The sequence below is a fragment of the Onychostruthus taczanowskii genome, unplaced genomic scaffold (genome assembly GCF_017590055.1).
Source record: "Onychostruthus taczanowskii isolate IOZ18803 unplaced genomic scaffold, ASM1759005v1 scaffold57, whole genome shotgun sequence".
In the NCBI taxonomy this organism is placed as follows: domain Eukaryota; kingdom Metazoa; phylum Chordata; class Aves; order Passeriformes; family Passeridae; genus Onychostruthus; species Onychostruthus taczanowskii.
In genome coordinates, this window is record NW_024503346.1 from 886,954 (window position 1) to 906,642 (window position 19,689).

The window sequence follows — 19,689 nt, forward strand, 5'->3', positions numbered from 1 at the left end:
ACCAAAGGGTATGGGGAAACTGACGCGGCCGATTCCATTCTGCACACCGTGCAAGAGTGCAAACCCTCTCCATGTCCTGTCTGCACCAAGAGACAATGTCGCTAAGCGGGCACGGGGACCCGCAGCCCAGCCCCGTGCGCTGCCAGGCCCGGCCCCGCCGCTCCCCTCCGTGCCCTCCTCGGCACCCCCCGGCCGCACGGGAATGCCAGGACTGCGGCCGAACACACGACCCGAGCCGCTCCCGGCGGCCAGGACAGGCCGGCCCGGCGCACAATGGCTCCGCTCCGCCGCGTCCTCGCCATCCCCGCCGCCCTGCGGCCCCTCCGCCGGGCCGGGGTCGCCGTAGCCGGGGCCGGCCCGGCCGGCGGCAGCGGGAGGGCGGGGGCCGGGCAGAGCCGCCGCGGCCTCGGCAGCAGCTGCAGCCGGAGCGGCGCGGGGGGCCAGGCCCCCGCCATGGAGATCGAGAAGGAGTTCCAGCGGCTGGACCAGGCCGCCAGCTGGCCCGCCATCTACCAGGTGAGGGGCAGCGCCCGGCCCGCTGTGCCCCGCCGCCGGGCGGGGAGCGCTCCCTCCTTCCCTCCCGCTGCTCCCTCCCGCTCCCCGCGATGCCGCCGGTGCTGCCCCGGCCCCGAGGGCCAGCCCTGCCCTGCCCTGCCCGGGCACCGCTGCCCGCCGCCCCGCTGCTTCCCCGCTCCCCGGCCGGGGCAGCCCCCGCTCGGCAGCCCCCTCACCGCGCTGCCCGAGCCCCGGGCACACCGGGCTGCTGGAGCTGCCCCTCCCGAAGCGGGGACAGCGAATCCCTCAAATTTCTCTTTGGGTTCGGACAGAGAAGCAGCGAAGGGGGCATCAGATGCGTTTAGCTTTTCAGTCGCCTTAATCGTAGAACAGAGCCTGAAGCAGCGAATTAGCAATACTTGTGCAGCTAGCTGGTACTGGGTTTTTATTGTGCCGTTTGCTGCATTTAGATCTTTTGGTGATATTTAAAAGAACCCTGTGACAAGCATGAATGCTTGCAATAGTGTTTGCCTTCTGGATCCAGCTTCATATACAAGCCACAGAAGTTAGTGCTTTTATCTTTAAAAGTTCTTCACACCTTTATCTAAAATGAAGTTTAAGAGAAGCAGAAATACATGAATGACTGGGCGGATGTGTTCAGTCAGATCGGCAGCATTGCTGTAACATCCATTTGAATGTTTGAGCTGGTATATTGCATAAATGAATGGCTTGAAGTTCACGTTTGCAACACAGACGTTGAGCTTCGCTTTTTTCACTGTGAATTTCTCTGGCAATAGACCACTGAGAGAAGGAGGTGTGTAAAAGTGAAATAAATGGACTTCTGTTTCGGAGTCGCAGCAGGCAAGTTTTTACAGCAATAGCTTGCAGGGTGAACATCTTCAGTTGTCTGGCATTTAGAGAATAAGCTTGACATGTTGAGCCTGCTTTTCGGAAGGTCCATTTCCCACATTTCCCTTCCCTGCCGAGTCTCAGTGCTTGCTGACTGTATCAGTTGAAAGTCATGTGGATATATGACGTTATGTTTTTGCTGAACTGTTCTGGATGATTTGGTGTGTTGCAGGCTTAGTGCTCAGGAAATGATTTTGAGTAATAGAGCTTTGTAATTGAAGTGGTACATTTCTACAGGTACAATTTAATTACAGAAGTGAAATATCTGAGTAGAATGAGGGAATGGCCCATTTTCAATGAGGGATCAGCATTCGGTGATGTTTTTGTCCTGCTCTCTTTGAATGATATGACTCAGTGGCCTGCTCAAACTGTGGCACAGCATGAGCTTTGAATGAGGACTAAAATTCAATTTAAAAAAGGACTAAAGTGATTCTTTGATTTGCATCCAACTATTGACAAGCGCAGGGGGTGGGTTTTTTTCCCTGATTGATTAGTAAATATGTGCATCTATGTAATGAAATTCAGTTTCTCAGCTGCATCCTGCTTTTCAATAAGCTGTTGAAAATGGCATCTTGGCAGCTCCTGTACATCTGGAAGAGCAATGTACTTCTCTGTAAGCTGTGCTTTTGGTGTCTGAGCTGTGACATTAACAAAGCAGTTTTCCTACAACACTGGTTTTTGCTTGAAGAATGCAGTAAGTAGGGCAGTGTATGTGGTTGGTGCAGAAAAACACTGTCCCCCAGGGTCATTGTACCACGGGCTTCTGGTACCTCAGTGTTCTGGTTGTAACTCTGAAATCCAGAAACGTCACCAGTGCTGCAGGTGGAGCATCCTGCAGCTCAGTCTTGGAGCATCCTTGTCTCAGTCTGTTATCTCGAGGTACAGCACAGCATCTCCAGGAGAATTGGCAGCAGACAGGGAGGTGTGGCTGAGGGAACGTGTCTGGGTGCCACATGACTTGGAAGGGTTAAAATTGCCCATGCCTCTTTTTTTTTGGACGAGCGGAAGCTGTGTTCAGCTATGATAGTACAGTTGTGAAAGAATAGAATTTAGATTACCTTCTTTTTTCAGCAGAAGTAATCACAGGATGGGGACACAAACATTTCAAAATGAAGACCTTGTTTAGGTGATTTTGTGACAATCGTGTCTTGGGCACTGCACAATTGTGGAACCATTCCCTGGACAGCTGGTCAGAGCAGGGTGAACAGTGATGAAGTTCTTCATGTTTTGTTACTCTGGGGTTTTTTTTAATGTTTATTTGTTTTGAATACCTATTTCTATCCCTTACTTTCCTCTAGATTTGCTTGTTGCAAGAACTGTGAGCCATGAGATCCTGTGGAGGTTGTTCAGGGACCCAAGTGAGAAAAAGAATTGCTAAGGTTCTGGCTGTTGCTTGTATTTCAGAGAAATACAAGCTTAAGAAAGGCACATTCAAATTAAAATCCTCTTCCATGAAACAGTAAGTTAGAGCAATGTGAGCTTTACCGTGTACTAACTGTGGTAAAGGTGTGCAACAGAAAACAAATGCTTAGGGTAAGTGAATGATGTGCACCCTGCAGAAAGATCATTAGAAGTATCTGTTGGAATGAGAAGCATTCACTCTGGAGATGTCACAACAAAAAACCCATACCCCAAAGCTAAGGAAAGCACAGTTTAGGCTTTTAGAGCAGGGAAGAAAAGTGGGTATTTGTCCAGAATATCAAAACAGCGCTGGATTGTCATTTGGCACTCACAGTGAGTGCAGTATCAGACTCCCACAGTAATTTTACATGCAGAAGTCTTTCAGAACTTTCAGAGATATTTTAGTTTCTAACTTCTTACACAGGGTGATAGAACGTGATATTATCTTAAAAACACATCCCTCAAGTACAGGTAGAGTTGCTTCTTGTGTTTATATAAACCAGATATGTTGACTTTAGCATGTTGGCCAATGATATTAACTTTGATGTGCTTATCAGGAGCAGTAAAAATACCTGTGAATTATTTACTGATGTACCGTTCAACTGGGGATGCCATTCACTATGGATGGAGACAGAACTGTCATTTGGGGACAGCTCATGCAGAGTTTTCCATGTGAAGGTAGCAAAATGAAACTAAAATGTGCATTCTTTTCTAGTTTTTATAGTTACTGGAATATATAATAAGTACTGGATATAGTTTAGATTTTCCAGCATGTTTGGAAGTGAGTATCCTGAAAACAGAACTACCTATCTCTGGAAAGCTGAAGTGTAGTTGGAGTAGGGTTTGAGGCCTGTAAATAACTCTTCTCAGGTTCTTTATTAATTTTTGAGGGTCTTTTAACCCAATATTAATGTAACTGTTAGTTTTTCAAGCCTCTGTAAGCTAAACTAAAATACTACAAATTGTGAATATTAATCTAACTTCATTCAGATTATGGGAGGAAGATAGAAAAATATATTGGACATTGTGGATATCGCTCTGTCAAGACAGAAAAGGTGTGGGAAGTTTTTTAGGTATTCACTGTCTCTGGAAAGATATTTGTAGAATATTTTCTTTTGTAGATGGATTTTGATGCTGGAAGTAAACTGTGAAATGGTTGACCCTGAAGAATGGTAACAGTGTGGTTGTGTTGTGTATTTCAAGTCAGTGGACAGGAAGCTCTACAAGTGTTGTTGGTTTATGAGCTGCAGCAAGAGTGCAGGCTGCAGTCTGAGAGCATTTGGGTTACTCCTCTGCTCGGGTGCTAAGCAGCAGATAAATTGTGGCACGAACATGACTTTTATAAATGCATCTTCGTGCTTTATTCTGCCAGTTCTAGCTGCAGGTCTCTGCATGCAGTGCCTTGCCACTGCTTAATTCGTGCTCTGTTGATTCATTTGAGGCTCAGCATAATTGGCTCTGGTTGTGGAAAGCTGGTTTTAGAGCAGGGAGTCTCTGTTCCTTCAATAAGCTGAGGATATTCCATGTTTTCTGTGCTGTACACTGAGTCTTCCTACACGTGTGTGGGGTTAGTGATGGAGAAGCAGAGTGTCTCTCAAAGTCAGGATCCTCCCTGAAAGCAGAGCTGCAGGTGATGGCACCTTGGTGCCCTTGGGGCTGGCTCAGGGCACTCTGCTCTGGGTTAGGTTTTGCTGCTGGCTCTTTCAGAGCAGCTCTTGTGTCTGCTGCTGGCAGATTTCAGATTGGGTAGGTCCCATTATATAAAGCTACCTGAGTCACTTACTCTTGCTTTTTCTACAGAGTTTAAAATCTAAATACTTGAACCCAGAGCTTCTGTGATGGTCTTGCTGGAAGCAGAGCGTGGAAAATGGAGCCTGTTATGGTTGTCATTTGCTAAAAATTTAGAAATCATACAATGTACACACAGTGCTCACCTGCTTCTGAGCATTTTTGGAAGGGTTTTATGGTGTTAGTGTGTTCTTCCACATGGTACTGTTGCCTCCTCTGTGTGCTGGAAGCACAGATGTATGGAAGAAAATTGTTAAGGAAAAGCAGTGTTGGCCACATGCCAAATGATGGTAAATTCAAATAGAAATAGCCCTTGTAAGCAGAGAATAAAATGTGGTAGTGGTAGGCCAAATATTTTTCAAACTAAAATAACTTTCTAAATATGCTGGGTAGGTTTGAAATAACAGTTCATCCTGTAGTTAACTAAACATTAAAATTAAATGTTTTCCTGTAATACTTGCTTTGCAAATGGACTTTGTCCAAAGGTTCTCTTTAGTTGAGTCTTCAAAAGATGTGGCTTCCACTGAAATATCACTGCTACTTTCTTGTAAACATGAGAATTACCAGGTTTTAGATCAGTGTCACTTGCATGACCTACCTAAGTATCTGTTTGGGTAGTGAATTTAGCCTCATTAAATACCTGAGGATACTCAGTGATTCCTTACTAAGTGATTGCTTCTCTGCAGTGTTCATAATGAACACAGACTTGGTCTGATCCTCGAGCTTGGATGTTTGCAGCACTTACCATTGAGGTTTTCTGGGCTTTTTTTTAGTCATTGGTCAGCTTGTTTCGTGTTGATTTGCAGAAGAGGTGGTTTTTCCTCCCTGGTGCCAGGAGACATGCCCTTGCTGGTTTGACTGGGAGAGGCACTTTGATAGAGCATCCAACTGCTTTGTGTGTTCCCTTTGTAGATCGTGTAGTACAAATGCCAGTTCATTTCTGCCATACCCTGTGAATTCAGATGTGCTTTTTCTCTCACCCACGCAGAATATAGCTAAGATTCAACAGCTTGCCTGTCATATTATACCCAGAAAAACTGGTAAAAGTGATTCTTGGAAATGCATGTGATTCTGCTAATAGTGATAGCTGATCTACTTTCAAATTGGGTTGTATTTTCTGCATTTAAGAAAGCAGGTTCATAGAACAGTAGAAAAATTTACATCCTGGTTGGGAAGGAAAATGAGGTGGCATAATATGAAACTTTTAGAAATGTTTTTCTATTTTTTTCTTGCTTTTAATTCTGTACACTTTCCATGTGAACAGTTGTCTCAGCTCTTGGTTGTTGTGGATGCTTTATGAACAAGTAGTTTAAGGGGTCAAAAGTCACCTTTAGCCCTGAGGATGAAGATTTACCAGTTTCACTAATGATGAAGAGCTCATTTAATCAGATTGCATTGTTCTGTGCAGTCTTTTTCTCCTTAGAAGGTTAAAACGGTTTCTACATCAATAGAAATAGAAAATAAAGCAACAATACAGCAGGTTTTGCATTCTGCCAGTTCAGGCAATTGTGGAGTACAGGGGTGAGTGTGGAGCTGGGCAGACCTCGCTGCAGGCAGAGGAAACCCTCCCCTCTGGACTGACAACTCTGTAGTTCATGTACTAAAATAACTGCTATTCAAAATGCTGCTGCATAGTACCATTCTGGACTTAAAGCAGCTGTTATGGTTGTGATCTGTCAGGTGCTTTTGCTTGTGTCTGAAGTTCCCAGAATTTTATGCTGCTTCTGTCAAGTACTTGATTCTTCATGTACTTGATGCTGAGAGCCATCCTACAAAAGACACTCTGTTTCTGAGATTCTTTATATTTATATGGAACAAGTGTTCTACACATAAAGAGGAATGTTCTCATAACCTTCTTCCCCTGTGCACAGTTCAATGAGAATTGCTTGTTTATACCATTCCTGATCCCACAGTAACAGGTTACAGTAACATAAACAGCGTGACCTTTTAATGCGATGGCAGGAAGTAAAATGTGAAATCTATTTTAAAAATGCATCTTTGACTAAGGAAGAGTATACTTCCTTTTTCTGACAGGAAAAATAACCCATGCTCCTTCAGAAGATCTCGATTCCATTTTACAGTGTGGGGCCTATTTTTTCCAGTCTTCTGTACAGTCATTGCAGCTGCTTGAAGTAGGACTAAAGCTCTGCCATCCTCACGTGGAATTGTATCTCCTTTCCTAACATTTGCACAGCCATCAGTGACTAAAGATGGGGGCTACAGGAAAAACACAACTCTGACACAAGCAAGAGGTTTTAGTAAGAGGAACTTCTTTTGGAAAGAAGGAAAGGGTGGGTCATTGGAGCAAGAACTGGAAAAATACTACATAGCTTCTTAAAATATATATTGACACATTTGACAGAATTTCTGCATATTTCCAGAAGTGGAAGAGATATGGGGAATTCTACCCAGTAAAGGATTGGGGTGAACAGCTACCCAGCTCTGGAAAATGTTTTTGTTTTCTTCCTTAAGAGATTAATTGAATTGGAATCAACACTGTCACTTCTTTCTTAAACTTCTGCCAGTGGAGGATTTTCACAGTAAATCACAGTTGCTACCTAGAACTTCATGGTCTGTGGGATGTCACGAACAAGAATCGTGTTTCAGCCTGTACTTCTTTTCATTCCCAGTACTGAAACCTTCTCAGAACTGGCCTCAGGTGTTTCATGAGCAGGGCAGATTTCCCCTCAAAGCAGATCTGTCTCAAAGCTCCTGTGCAGGACAGTGTGTGCTGGGAACCAAGAAACCCCCTCCTCTGATCCCTGCACATTCCCATGAGCTGGGGTGGCACTGGCAGGGCACTCAAGTGGCAGGCTTGGCGTTGGTGTGAGCACTGGGGCAGGGCTGTTTGGCACTGAGCAGCCTCACCTGCCTGGCTCTTTCATGATTTCCCTTTGCCTTGTGTTCTCCAGCAGTCCCTGATAACTGACACATCTCCTGAGAGATGAACCAGGGGAGCATGTGGCACCTGGCTGCTGGTGGCAGCAGGGCACAGCAGCTGCTGGCCTGGGGAGAGGGAAGGTCTGATCACTTGGAGGTGCCAAGCCCACGGTGCTCAGCCCTTCTCTGTTTTCAGGGACCCTCAGCTTCTGGAGCTTCTCTGCCCTGTGTCCATCAGACTCATCTGGTGCTCAGTAGAGGCAAAAGATTGGAACAGGAGGTTGAAAAAATGTGAAATCTTTAGAGCTGCTGAGTTCCTGGATTTATTAGCCCACGTGAGAGCATTAGTGGAGAGGTCTAATCTTACCAGTCTTTTTAGAGCCTGTCAGGAAGCAGATGGAGCAGAAAGGTTTCATGGAAACTACTGACTTACGTCTTATCTGTCATTGATTTTGTGTTTGCAGTTTGTGTAAAGCTGACCATCAGGAGCCTCCACTGGGAGCCAAGCCCATCATTCAGGGCTTTGCTTGGTCACCCACACAATCCAGTGTACAGGGTGCTCCTCTGTGACTGACTGGCTGACAGCAGGAAATTCCTTGTGTGCTGCTCTGCCTGCTGAGTTCTCCACCGCATGAAATTTGGGGTGGTAAAACTGTTATGTGCTTATTATCTTCTAAGAATAGATGATAAGTTAATATTGCTACCCAGTTAAGAGCAAGCCTTCAAACGTTTATTGCTTTCATGTAACAACATCTACATCTTTTGGGTTTTCTTGTTCCAAAGTCTTTGCTAACAATGTGTTCTGCATATTAAACTCTCTCTCTACAGACAAAATTGTCTTGAAATACTTACAGAAGAATAATATAATCTAAAAATGCTTTGCCCTCAGCAGTGTTGATATTAAAGGAGTTTGTGTGTGATTCTGGTTGTTGATAACCTTTATTTGTGAATCAGTGCTCAGGAGCCTTTGGTGTAGCTGTCTTTTTGTGGTGGGGAATGGAAAGGGTTGTGATAGATGTGAAGGGTTTATTTAAAGATATTTACTGCATTTTTTAGTATTATTTTTTTCTGTAAGTGTTCCAGATCTGTTCTACAGCTGCAAATGAGGATTTGAGGTAGGCATCAAGTGATAAAGCATGTTTAGTCACAACTGATAACTGGCTTCAGCTGGCAGGAAGTGGAACACGATGAGCAAGAGTCTGCTGGAGCCTGGGGTGGGGTGGGTTCGGTGCAGCCCTGTCTGGGCTGGCAAGGAGTGCTGGAAGTAATGGGACTCATGTGTTTCCAGAGAGGATACTGCCACTACAAGATGCAGAAGTTGTGAGGGTTGCTTGGCTGTGCTAAATCAGCTGGTTTAGTGCTCAGAATTAATTATTTTTAACTAGCAGGATGAGTAGATGTATGAAGTGGCAGAACTGTTTATCTCATCTGATGCACACAACTGGCTCTCACTGCAGTCTGTTTTATTAGCATGGGGAGCATTCACCAGCCCTTTGAAGGCCTGGCTTGTCAAGTTTTGCAGCCTTTTTCATGTGCTGGAGTGCAGAGTGCGAATCTGTCCTGCATTAAGATGTCTGTGAGCATTTATCTTGATTATGTGATGTCCCTGTTTAACACTGACATTTGTTTTTATAAAGTCTCAGTTGCTTTCAGATGAGATGTCCTGTACAGCTGGGCATGAAAGCTCTCTGTCCCTGCAGTGACAGTTAAAACATCCTCTAATAACACAGGATTGGTTCTGTCAGTGTCTTGAAGCATTGCTTTGCAGCTTGGAGAACTAAAAATACTGAATACATTTGATCTTGTAAGGTCTGGCTGGTTTGGGGTTATGGGAGGGGTTGTCTTCATGCCAGTTCCCAGGCTCGTTGGCCATAGGTGGATTGTCTTACACATTTACATCTCTGCTGTAAGTATTTAAGGGTTAAGTTTTCCTTTCCAAAAAGCGTATTGCCTTTTTCTCTCTGACCCTTAGAGCAGTTTACTACTCTGGAAGTAGTTGCATAAACATTGTGCTTTTATGTGCAACTTGGTGCAGAGCAGGGGTGTCCAGGCATCCTGCCCCAGAGCCAGCTGGGGGCTGGGCAGTTTGCTGTCCCCATCACTGCCACCCTGGCTGGGCAGTCTGCTGTCCCCATCAGTGCCACCCTGGCTGGGCAGTCTGTGCTGTCCCCATCACTGCCACCCTGGCTGGGCAGTCTGCTGTCCCCATCAGTGCCACCCTGCCTGTGCAGCCCTTGCAGGACACACCAGTGTCACACGTGTGGGCTGGGGACACGGCAGCAGTGTTTGACTCACCCCAAACTGTGTTTGGGCCATGGAGTGGGAGCTGAGCAGCTCAGAATGCTGAAGGGTTTAATATTAACCTAGCTCGCTTAGATTGCTTTCCTAAACACAAATTGACAGTCATGTGGAAAAGCAGGAGTATCCTAATTCTGCTTTATCTAACATCTGTTTTCAGCAGTACTGTTTGTTCTCAGCAGGTTTTTGTGTGCATTGCAGTAGCTTGGCAACCTGTAGGTTGCACCATTCAGTGAATTCAGTATGGTTTTAATCATCACTACGATTTTCCTTTCCAAATTTGAATATTCTAAGTACAGTGGAGTGGGCATCTGTAATTATAACTGCAGCCACCACGTTAAACAGATCCCAGCTGAAAGAAGCTGTTCGTGCAAATTGGTAATCCAGCAAGTTCCTTCAATTGCTGTCCGAAAGCCTTTCTTAAGAAAAGATACTTAAAACTTCTTTCTGGAAATGGTAGTTAAGCAGTTCCAGCCACTTTAAGTTCCCAAAGAGGGATTTGGGCAGTGTGCTGAGAACCAAAGCTGCTGGAAGCAGGGCTGGTTGCTGGTTCTGCTGCAGGAGCAGAGCTCGAGTTTGACCTTTCCCTGCATGCAGAGGCATGAACCTGCATTGTGCAATCCTGGTAATTGTACATTCTCTTTAAACTCTTGGAATCTTGTTAGGTTAGAAATGATAAAAAGCTTTTAGTAAGAGTGTAATGAGCACGCTTTGGCAGAATGAACCCGTAGTTCCATTGCCTGTCTACTTGCTAATGGCCAACGTGGTGAAACATTCTTTTGCCATAGATCAGAACTTGCTGGAGTTTTGTCTTATACCCTTAATTGTAGGGAGCAGCTAGAATGCAGACCCACTTACATTATGGAGCTGGTACCTGTGTAACATATGGTTCATCATTTTGGATGCATGGGGTTCCTTGATATGAAATAAATTCAGTTTTCCCCCTCATACATCTAACTCAAGAAAGCCAGTAGAGCGTTGCACGGTACAAACAGCTTCAAGGAAATGAAGTTTGCCACTGAATAAGATGTGGCTAATGATATTTTTTTAATAGGTAAAGCAGAGTTCACAATTTCCTATATAACAATTCCTCCACTCCCTTGCTGGTGTGTTTTAGTACTTCCTGTACATACGACCTTATCTCTTGGAGAATTTCTATGGAATTAGTAGAAAGTTGGAAATATGGCTGTTGCTTGTCCCATAGCATTCTAAATAGAAAAATAACACTGACATGGTCTGAACATGTGCCCCGCTGTAGTGATGGTGTGACTGTTTCATTAACCTGTGCATATACATGAGAAAGTTCAGTTTAGCTTTTAGATTCACATTGGAACACCCAGTGTGAATTAAATGATTTATGCAGAGGAACACCCCTTAGCCATGAGGGAAGAGAAATTTGCTTTAAATTCTGACTTTGCTTTGTGTTTCAAAGTAATGAATGGTTTGCTTGTGTTAGAACCAAGACCTTTCTCTCCAGGCAGGCTCTTCTGAGTGCTCCAGGTGGAGGGGAGTTGGCCTTTACCTTATCAAATGAGAATATTTGCCTTTATAAATGAAACTCTTCAGAAAGAGTAGTGGGAAGTCTCTGAAGCCTGGATATTCTGTTGCATGGTGTGGTAACAGCATTGTGCTGTGAAGGCTAATTTAGTAGGTTTTGGAGAGGGAAAAAATCTTTGGGGCTCTTACAATATGCAAACTAATTAGAGGTTACAGTGAGCACAGCTGTTTCTGGCCAAGCTGACTAAGCTAGGAATTCAAATTACTATTTTTAGCCATCTTACAGGGTCTCTAGTTTTCAATGATACTCATGTTATTACTTCTAAAAATTATATTGTTGTGTATTTATCACCCTGACAATAAGCATTTCTAGTGCAACCAGTCCATTGCTTTTTAAATGGAACAAAGCCTTTGCAGTTCTGTGAGATATTGTGAAGATAGCTTCAAAATCACATTCTGAACTAGTTTCTTTTTTCTACTAAACTTTGTTTGGAACTTTCTGCAAAGATTACTGGATGAGAAAAAGCATTCCTCAAAAACTGAGTGTACTGAATAGACCCACTTCTTGCATAAATTTGTTCCTTAAAAAAAAAAAATTCAGTGTAATTTTAACATAGCATATGGCAAGCTGGTGTCTAAAACTGCTTTAGCTGGCTGTACTTTCTAAATGCATATATAACTCGTTTAACTCCAGATAAGTATTAAAGAAAAAACATTGTAATTCATATTTTCTTCTGTGAACCAATTGCTTGCTTTCTCTATCCTATAAATTATCATAGATAAAATCTGAGTTTAGTTTTAGTCAGTGTTGGGGGTAGAAAATGAGGCTTGCAAATTTGCTCTGTTTTCACAAAATCCTGTTTCCATGATGATAAGAGACTTTCAAACCAGCTCAAATCAAGAAAATAAAAATGAGGCAAACTCCAGAAGTTCTGATTCCTAGGTAAGAATCCTTTTGTTTCTGGCTTCGTGTCATCACGGAAAATACAGAAATACACCACTGAGGGTAAATCTAGAACTGCTTTTGTGTTTACAAGGAGTTTCTCCCCAGGACTGCAGGAGGAGTGCAGGATTCCCAGGGCTGGCTCTGAGTGATGCTCCCTTCCAGGGCCAGTTCTTCTTTCCACAGTGCTCATGATGGGCTAGGGGAGCTCCTCTAAAGCTTTCTTCCCTTGCCTCCAGGAACCAGGGAAGAAAAAACATTCCTGCAAGAGCCTAAAGAAATTGCCCAGAGAAATGGCCTCCCTGCTGAAAGGAGAACTCAGAGCTGTCCCAGCACAGAGGGCTGGGTTCCTGAAATGGTAGGGAGAGACACTAAGTTAGAAACTGAGGAGATGGAGCACCCCAGCTGGGAATGACCCCCTGGGAGAGCACAAGCAGCAGCCCTCAGAGCCAGCCAGAGGTGTTGCCTGTCCTTGCTGGGGCTGAACTGGGGCACCACTCCTCAGGGAGGACACGAGGGCTCTTTGGAAGAGAGAGTGGAGATCAAAATCCCTGCTCCAGAATAAGGTCTCATTCTCATTGAAAGCCTGTAATATTTCAGCAGTCCAAGAAGGCAGAGATGTTTATTTTGGAATGCAACGACAACAACAAACTTGACATTAGGGTATTCAAAGGACAATAGCAGTGATGTGAAAATATGTGTGGTATTTTGCTTTGTAAACCCTAGAAGTATGTTTTTGTAGCTCTGAGTCTCTGATGGGCAAAGGATTGTGTGTGTGCACATTTGACTTTAGCATTTCACTATCCTTACTGTCTCTGAGGCCTTTCTCTTTCCCAGCTTTCCTAAAATCCTCTAATCCCATGGATTCCCACACACATTCTCACAACCAGCCCGTTTTCCCTTTGCAGCAAGTGCTGATGGTGTGTTAACGGCATAACAAAAAGGAATTGATGATAAGTCTTGGGTGTAACAAAGTCTCCTGCTTCCCCATTACCCCATTACTCACCGTGTGTCCTGTGCTTCTGGGAGGTGTTGTAAGGTGCCAAGTCAAGTTGTTGAATTTGTAAAGAGCTTGATAAGTAAATATGGGAAGTGTGGAGCTCTTTGACAGCTGAGATTTTTTGTTTTGAGGCACGTGTGATTCTGTAAGGCCTCTCTGACATCGGTGAAGGTTTTGCTCTGACTTCATCTCTGTGTAGACATCTCTGATTCCACCTAGTTTGTAATACTTATGTTGAGCACCCACCAGAATTTCTGAGGCCAGATTATTTCCTGTTTTCAAGTAGTAATGTAAACTTTGGTCTTCGTTACTGGTAACCCCTTTAATGTAGTCAATGGCATCACCACGTGTCCTGTGCTTCTGGGAGGTGTTGTAAGGTGCCAAGTCAAGTTGTTGAATTTGTAAAGAGCTTGATAAGTAAATATGGGAAGTGTGGAGCTCTTTGACAGCTGAGATTTTTTGTTTTGAGGCACGTGTGATTCTGTAAGGCCTCTCTGACATCGGTGAAGGTTTTGCTCTGACTTCATCTCTGTGTAGACATCTCTGATTCCACCTAGTTTGTAATACTTATGTTGAGCACCCACCAGAATTTCTGAGGCCAGATTATTTCCTGTTTTCAAGTAGTAATGTAAACTTTGGTCTTCATTACTGGTAACCCCTTTAATGTAGTCAATGGCACCTTTCAGGAGAGGTGTCTGTTTTCTTCTCTTGGAACCCCCTCACCCCTCTGCCACTGAAGCAGTGCTGCAGAATGGGCTGAGAAGTGTCAGAAGCATTGTCCTGTTTGCTAAACCTAGGGTTAGAAATCCTTGTGATCTTATTCAGGGGATCATGTACCTTCCAGGGAATTGTCCTGGTGCTAAATGTATAGGTATAAAATCAAACTGAAAAAAAAACCCAACATCACCACTAGGAGACCATTTAAAAAACCTTTTTCTGACTTGTTAGGATTGCCTTGAGGATAAGAACTATAGAATGTCCCAAAGCTTGGGACAAATAATTTATCTCTTCTGGATAAGCAAAAATGATGGATTTAGGAGAGATGGTGACTTCGTAGTAGCTGGAAGTTTTATCTACACCACAGGTCTTGTGTATTTGTAGGTCCTGTACGTGTCCCTGAGGGAGTCACAGCCTTACTCCTGACTAAACTCCCTGGTGCTTCATAGCTGCTCCCTAATTAGTCTCAATTAGGGACGAAAGGGAAAGCTAGTGAGTTGGTGAGGTTGTGTTCCCAGGAAGGTGTGGTTGGTGTTTGGGAGCGCTTTAGAAGCACTTGTCCTTTTCCTTCAGCTGTGTCCCAGGAGAGGGCTCGGGGTGGGCAGCGGGCCGTGTGCTGGCAGCCTGGGCAGCAGCAGGGTCGTGTGTCCTGGCAGCTGCAGTGTGGGGGAATCACCCTTTGCTGGGACCTCTGCGCTGTGTTGCGCTCTCGTGGCTCATTCCACAACTCAGGAAGGTGGCTGGGAGCTTGTCTGGGCCGTGTTGTGGGAATGCCCCTCGTGTGGAGCTGCCTCTGGCCACCCTGGAGCACTGGAACGCTCTTCTCAGGCTGAATTTGGTTTTCTCTGTACCTTCTGCTCGTGCTGTGTGCTAGGCAAGTAGCTCTCTCACTGGTGGTACCTTATGTTGAAAATTATCTCAGCAAGGATGAGATCGCTTGGGAATGGCAAACTGCCCTTTTTTCTTTGGTACTTCTGGTATTTTAGCAAATTCTGCGTGTCACAGATGAGCAGATGTCACTGGAGATGGGGAATACTGGACTTGTCTCGTTTTCTGTTATTGTGACCAGTATTTTTAAGATACCAATTGGTACCCTAGACGTGTTAAACTCATGTATTCTCCAAAAGGATTAAAAATAATGCTGTGATAGTTCTGCATCTGTGTGAGTTTAAACTGCTGGTGAGACAACTACACGAATGTTGGCATTTCTTTTTTGAAAAATAAATCGAACATTTGCAATCTTATTTTGTTTCTTTAAAATATTTGTCCTGAGTGAAATGACTGCGGTGTTTGTCTGTTAAGCAGCTGAAGTGCTGTGCTGTTTGTTTGGCTTTTAGTCAACACACTTTCCAGGAAAAGGTGAAAGGACACAAACACCACAGACGGGTTTCGGTTGTAGCTCACTGCATGTGCAGTGCACGCCTTGATCTAAAGTGAAGGCTCTTTTCAAAAGACTTCATTGAGGCTTAGGAGGAAGAGTGGAACTCAGATACTTAGGGCTGGTTGCTTTCAAACTCACTTGTGATATTACTCATGGAGCCCACAGAGCTTGTTCTGTCTGTGTGCTCCTGCTCATGGCAGTGGGCTGGCACAGGTCATTAGATGAGTGTGTTAATGATCTTCCCAAATTATTTAGGGGACAGTAGATTCAGTACTAAGCAATGTCCTGGGATCTCCTCAGGCAGAAGGTGATAATGTCCTTCTCTGCTGGAACAATACCTGGTTCTGCAGTGGCCTTTCTGATTCCTCCTCAGCTGCAGGTAACACCAGATATTCTGCAAATTTCTGTTCTTTCAGTGGGCATGTGCCAGCATGCCCAACTGAATAGATGTGTTCAGAGCCAGGAGTCTTGGAGCAGATGCATACACTGGGATCAAAAATGGGAGGAAAGGAAAAAAAGTCTGTAAAGATCTGTTCAGCTTTTAACTGGTAAGACCTTGAATGTGTTACCTGGTGAGGAAGCAAGACTTACATTTGATTATCTTATTTACTTACTAATCAAATTAGTTCATTTATCTTAAGATTACGTGGTGGTAATGGATTACACAAGATTTGGGGGAATGGTGATAATGATTATGCAAGATTTGGGGGAGATAGTACATTAACTTAACATTAACTGAGGTTATCAGCACAGCATCTCTGAGAGTAGAGGGCTCTGAGTGACTATGGGTAAAAATTCCATGGTAAATCATTCCATGGTTCCTGTTTCATGAAGCCAGAGATCCCCTTGAGAAACTGTGAGCTGTCTGCAGTGGGGGGCATTTCTTGTCCTTTTGTTTCCAATTTGAAACATACCGTTTGCAGCTTGTCTGAATTCTAGGAGATACCTTGGTTATGCAGCACGTGGAAAGGTGTGAGAAGAGTTTCTTATCCCTCCCTCAGTTCTAGCATTTGCAGGGTTCTTGTCTTCTTTTTCTCTTCTGAAGCCTCCAAAGCCTTGAAGCCTTTTGTTTGTGTTTTTTTGGTGGTAGCTCTGTAAAAGCTCTAATGCTCTTAGATGGCTGTGAGATGTCAGAATGAAAATACTGGGTATCTAGGAAAGCAGGACTGTTTATAACCACAGTTGTCAGTCTGTGAAGCCTGGAATGCCCTACGGGCCAGCAATGATACATTTTTAAACTCACACAAAACCCATACTGCAAACAAATTAAGGTCTGGATTTGCTAGGCAGACTAAATTCCTTTAGGAGTTATGTGAATATCTGGTCTGTGGGCTACACCAGGCTATTTGAGATGAGGTTAAACCAGAACTCTTCATGTAGAGACCCCTAATGTTTGGGCAAATCAAGATGTGGATCTCATCGTGGTGGTTATTTCTCTTTCAGAAGAAGAGCAACTGAGTTAGAACCTCTTGACACTTTAATGAGAGTGTGGTTTATTTCCTGGCACTGACTTTGTTTGATGATACAGATAGCAAAGCTCTGCTTTTGCACAGCAGCTGTCAAGAAAAAGCCATTTCACATTCTCAAACGTCTCTATCCTTCCAATAATGTCCAAGATGCACTTCTGGGTAGATTGAGTGTCTGGGAGGAAAAATAGAGATGGATGTGAAGAAGAAGAAGAAGAAGAAGGGAACTTGAGTTGTTTTCTTACGCTGGCGCTCCATTCAGTTGTTTCCTGTTTTGGCAGTGAGTACATGGCTACAGAACAGCAGAAGTAGAATGTTCCTGCCAGCAGCTCTGAACTTCTTCTGTTATGGGTCATAAATTTCAAGGACAAACTATATTTTGAACTTACTGAAATTTGAGAAGTCTCATGTAATTCTTTAACCTGATAGTAGAGTTTAGCTCTTTGATTTCCCTGTCTGTGTTGCAACTCTCATAAGAACCAGAACTGAAAAATCAGTTTTTACCCATTGCAGATGGCACTGAGGCAATCCGAGAATCCGAGCAGCTGAGCTGTGCAGTATTGCTGTGGTTTATTGACAGCAGTGCCTTCCTTCTGGGAACATGCAGAATAAATGCACTGGTAAAGTTTGGAAGTGGCACAAGTCTGTGGTTTTCTCCCTTCTGGAGGTGCAGCCAAGCCCTGAGAGCCATTGAGGTGCAGGTTAAACAGCATTTACAGTGTGCAGTTATCTCCCAGATGCAGTGGTGCAGTGAAGGGCTGCAGGAGCTGCTGTCAGGAGCCTCTCCAGTGGGGCATGTTGGAACTGGTCAGTCTGTAATACCTGCTGGCTGTGATAAATCCGGCCCTGGGAAAAAGGAGCCCGCTTTGCCACGTGTTGATATGATTTAATATGGCAGCCATGCCCAGTTTACATTCTCCTGGGGGGTTATTTCCGTGCTCCAGCAGCTGACTGGTGTCACAAAGCCTCACAGTGCCCGGGCAGTGCTGAATTAGCAGGGGGCTTTCTAGGAAACCGTGTTGCAAGTGTGTGATTTCTTATTTATTTATTTATTTTAACCTCGTGTAATAGTGGTGTTGAACTTTAAACAAGCCTGTCCTTTCCTCTCTGTGCTGCTCGACCTCAGGAAGAAGCTTTACATAGTAGGCAACTGGTTTCTTTTTTTTTTTGAGGGAGATTAGTAAGCAAATCAACCCTACCATATCTTAGCTGAAAGCAAAACTAGGAGACCAGTTTAAAGGGTATTAAAATCCACATTTATTTCACTTAGCTGGCTAAAATTCTGCAGCTGCTTGTTAAGATTTATGTTGTGTGATGCAGCTGTCTGTTCATTTATCTGATCTTTAGATGACCTTCCTCTTAGTTACATCCTCATTTCTTGTTCTTGCCCAAGTTCTCTGATGTGAAGCTTAATGTAGGATAAGAAATCAAATCTTCCTTGTCAAGGTGGGCTACATGAGCAGTTGTGTGTTGGGGAGTGAGTTCAGGGCCTCTCTCATGAGTTGAGAGGTTGCTCTCTCCCATGCTGAATCTGAAGACCTTTTCCCGTTTGTGTAAAGTTGGTGTTTGTTGTGGATCTCTTGGTACTTGCTGGTTTTCTTGTGCTCTTCCCTACAGGTCTTTGCAACCTCAGTGGATTGTAGGGGTATTTCCATTCTGAAACCAGCCTGAGTGACATCCTGGGAAAAGAGCACTTCCACTTGACTTTGTTGTGACTTTTTACTCTTCCACCTTTTCCAGCAGCATCATGTGTCTTCATTTTTTTCAGTGGTGGTTTTAAGAGGAAACCTGTTTTTTAAGCTAAGATTACTTTTTTATGTAAGTCTTTATATATGATTTTTGTGAAGTGCTGTCCTTAGTGTGAGTGCCTAGATGGATTAGGAGCAATTCTGTAGCCCCTGCTAAGATCTTGGCATTTGCTGCTTCCCATAGGAGCAGAACTGCTAAAGTGACAGTAAATTGTTGTCTCTGAGTCTGATCTGCTCCAGAGTTTATGGTGCAGTTAAATAGTGTGACCAAATTGAACCCTGCTGCAAGGCTTCCTGGCAGTCTCTGGTGGAGCTGAAGATGTTGAGAGTGCACCTTTAGTGTCTATTCTGAACACAAATCTACAGAGTGTGCTTGAATGGCTGATGGCATGGCCACCTCTTCCTGTGGTCTTACAGAATATTTACTGGAAGATTTTGAGGTGCATCTTCTCTTTGTGAATCTCCTGCTTGTGAACAGGATGGGGAGAGTGAAGCCCGATGTGCCGTTGTGCTCAGAGCTACAGAAGTTCCCGTTTGAAGAGCAGGGCTTCAGCAAACTTCCTCTTTCCACCCCAAAGTGTTGGGGGAACAGGGCTTAAAACCAGGAGATGAGTGGCATGAAGTGACTCATGCTCCAAACCCAGAGCATTTGACTTTGGAAAACTGACTTCAGTTCTAGCCCTTCCTCTTTAAAGTTTTATATTGCACGACCTTTTAAATGAAATGTCAAGCTTCCTTTTCGACAGGCAGGATCTCTGCAGTGTGACTGGTGTGATTCAAGAAGGTGTTTTGTAACTTCATGAATCCCTGCCTTCATCCCCTACCTTCAGTTCTCGTGACATCGCTGGCTTTCAGTTCCTCAGAGCACAATGATTCCATGAGTCTGATTTCTCCAGCCTGGAGACCTTGTGGCACTGTTCTGAGCCCGTCCTGAGCCTACCCCAGCAGCAGCTGAGTGCTGTCAGTAATGATGTGAGTCCATCAAGGCCCCTGACGTGGCCACATGGCTGCTGTGGGTAACTCCTGTGGGCACTGGGTTGTTTCTCTCCAGCCATGTTCTCTGTTAAAGACAATTGCATTTCCACTAAAGTCAGCTTCGTGTCCTGGAAGTGACCATGGATGATAAATTTCCTTTGGTCACTCTAGATGTTCTAGCAACTTCTGTA

General features: G+C 44.3%; 1 protein-coding gene across 1 annotated transcript in view; it reads left to right on the forward strand.

Moving 5' to 3' along the window:
* Positions 1-368: 368 nt before the first annotated feature.
* Positions 369-19,689, forward strand: part of PTPN1 (protein tyrosine phosphatase non-receptor type 1) — a 32,915-nt gene continuing 13,594 nt past the window's right edge. The window contains exon 1 of the mRNA XM_041417831.1: positions 369-516. Coding sequence (XP_041273765.1) covers positions 454-516 — 63 coding nt within the window. The 5' untranslated portion in view covers positions 369-453. The remainder of the gene's footprint in view (positions 517-19,689) is intronic.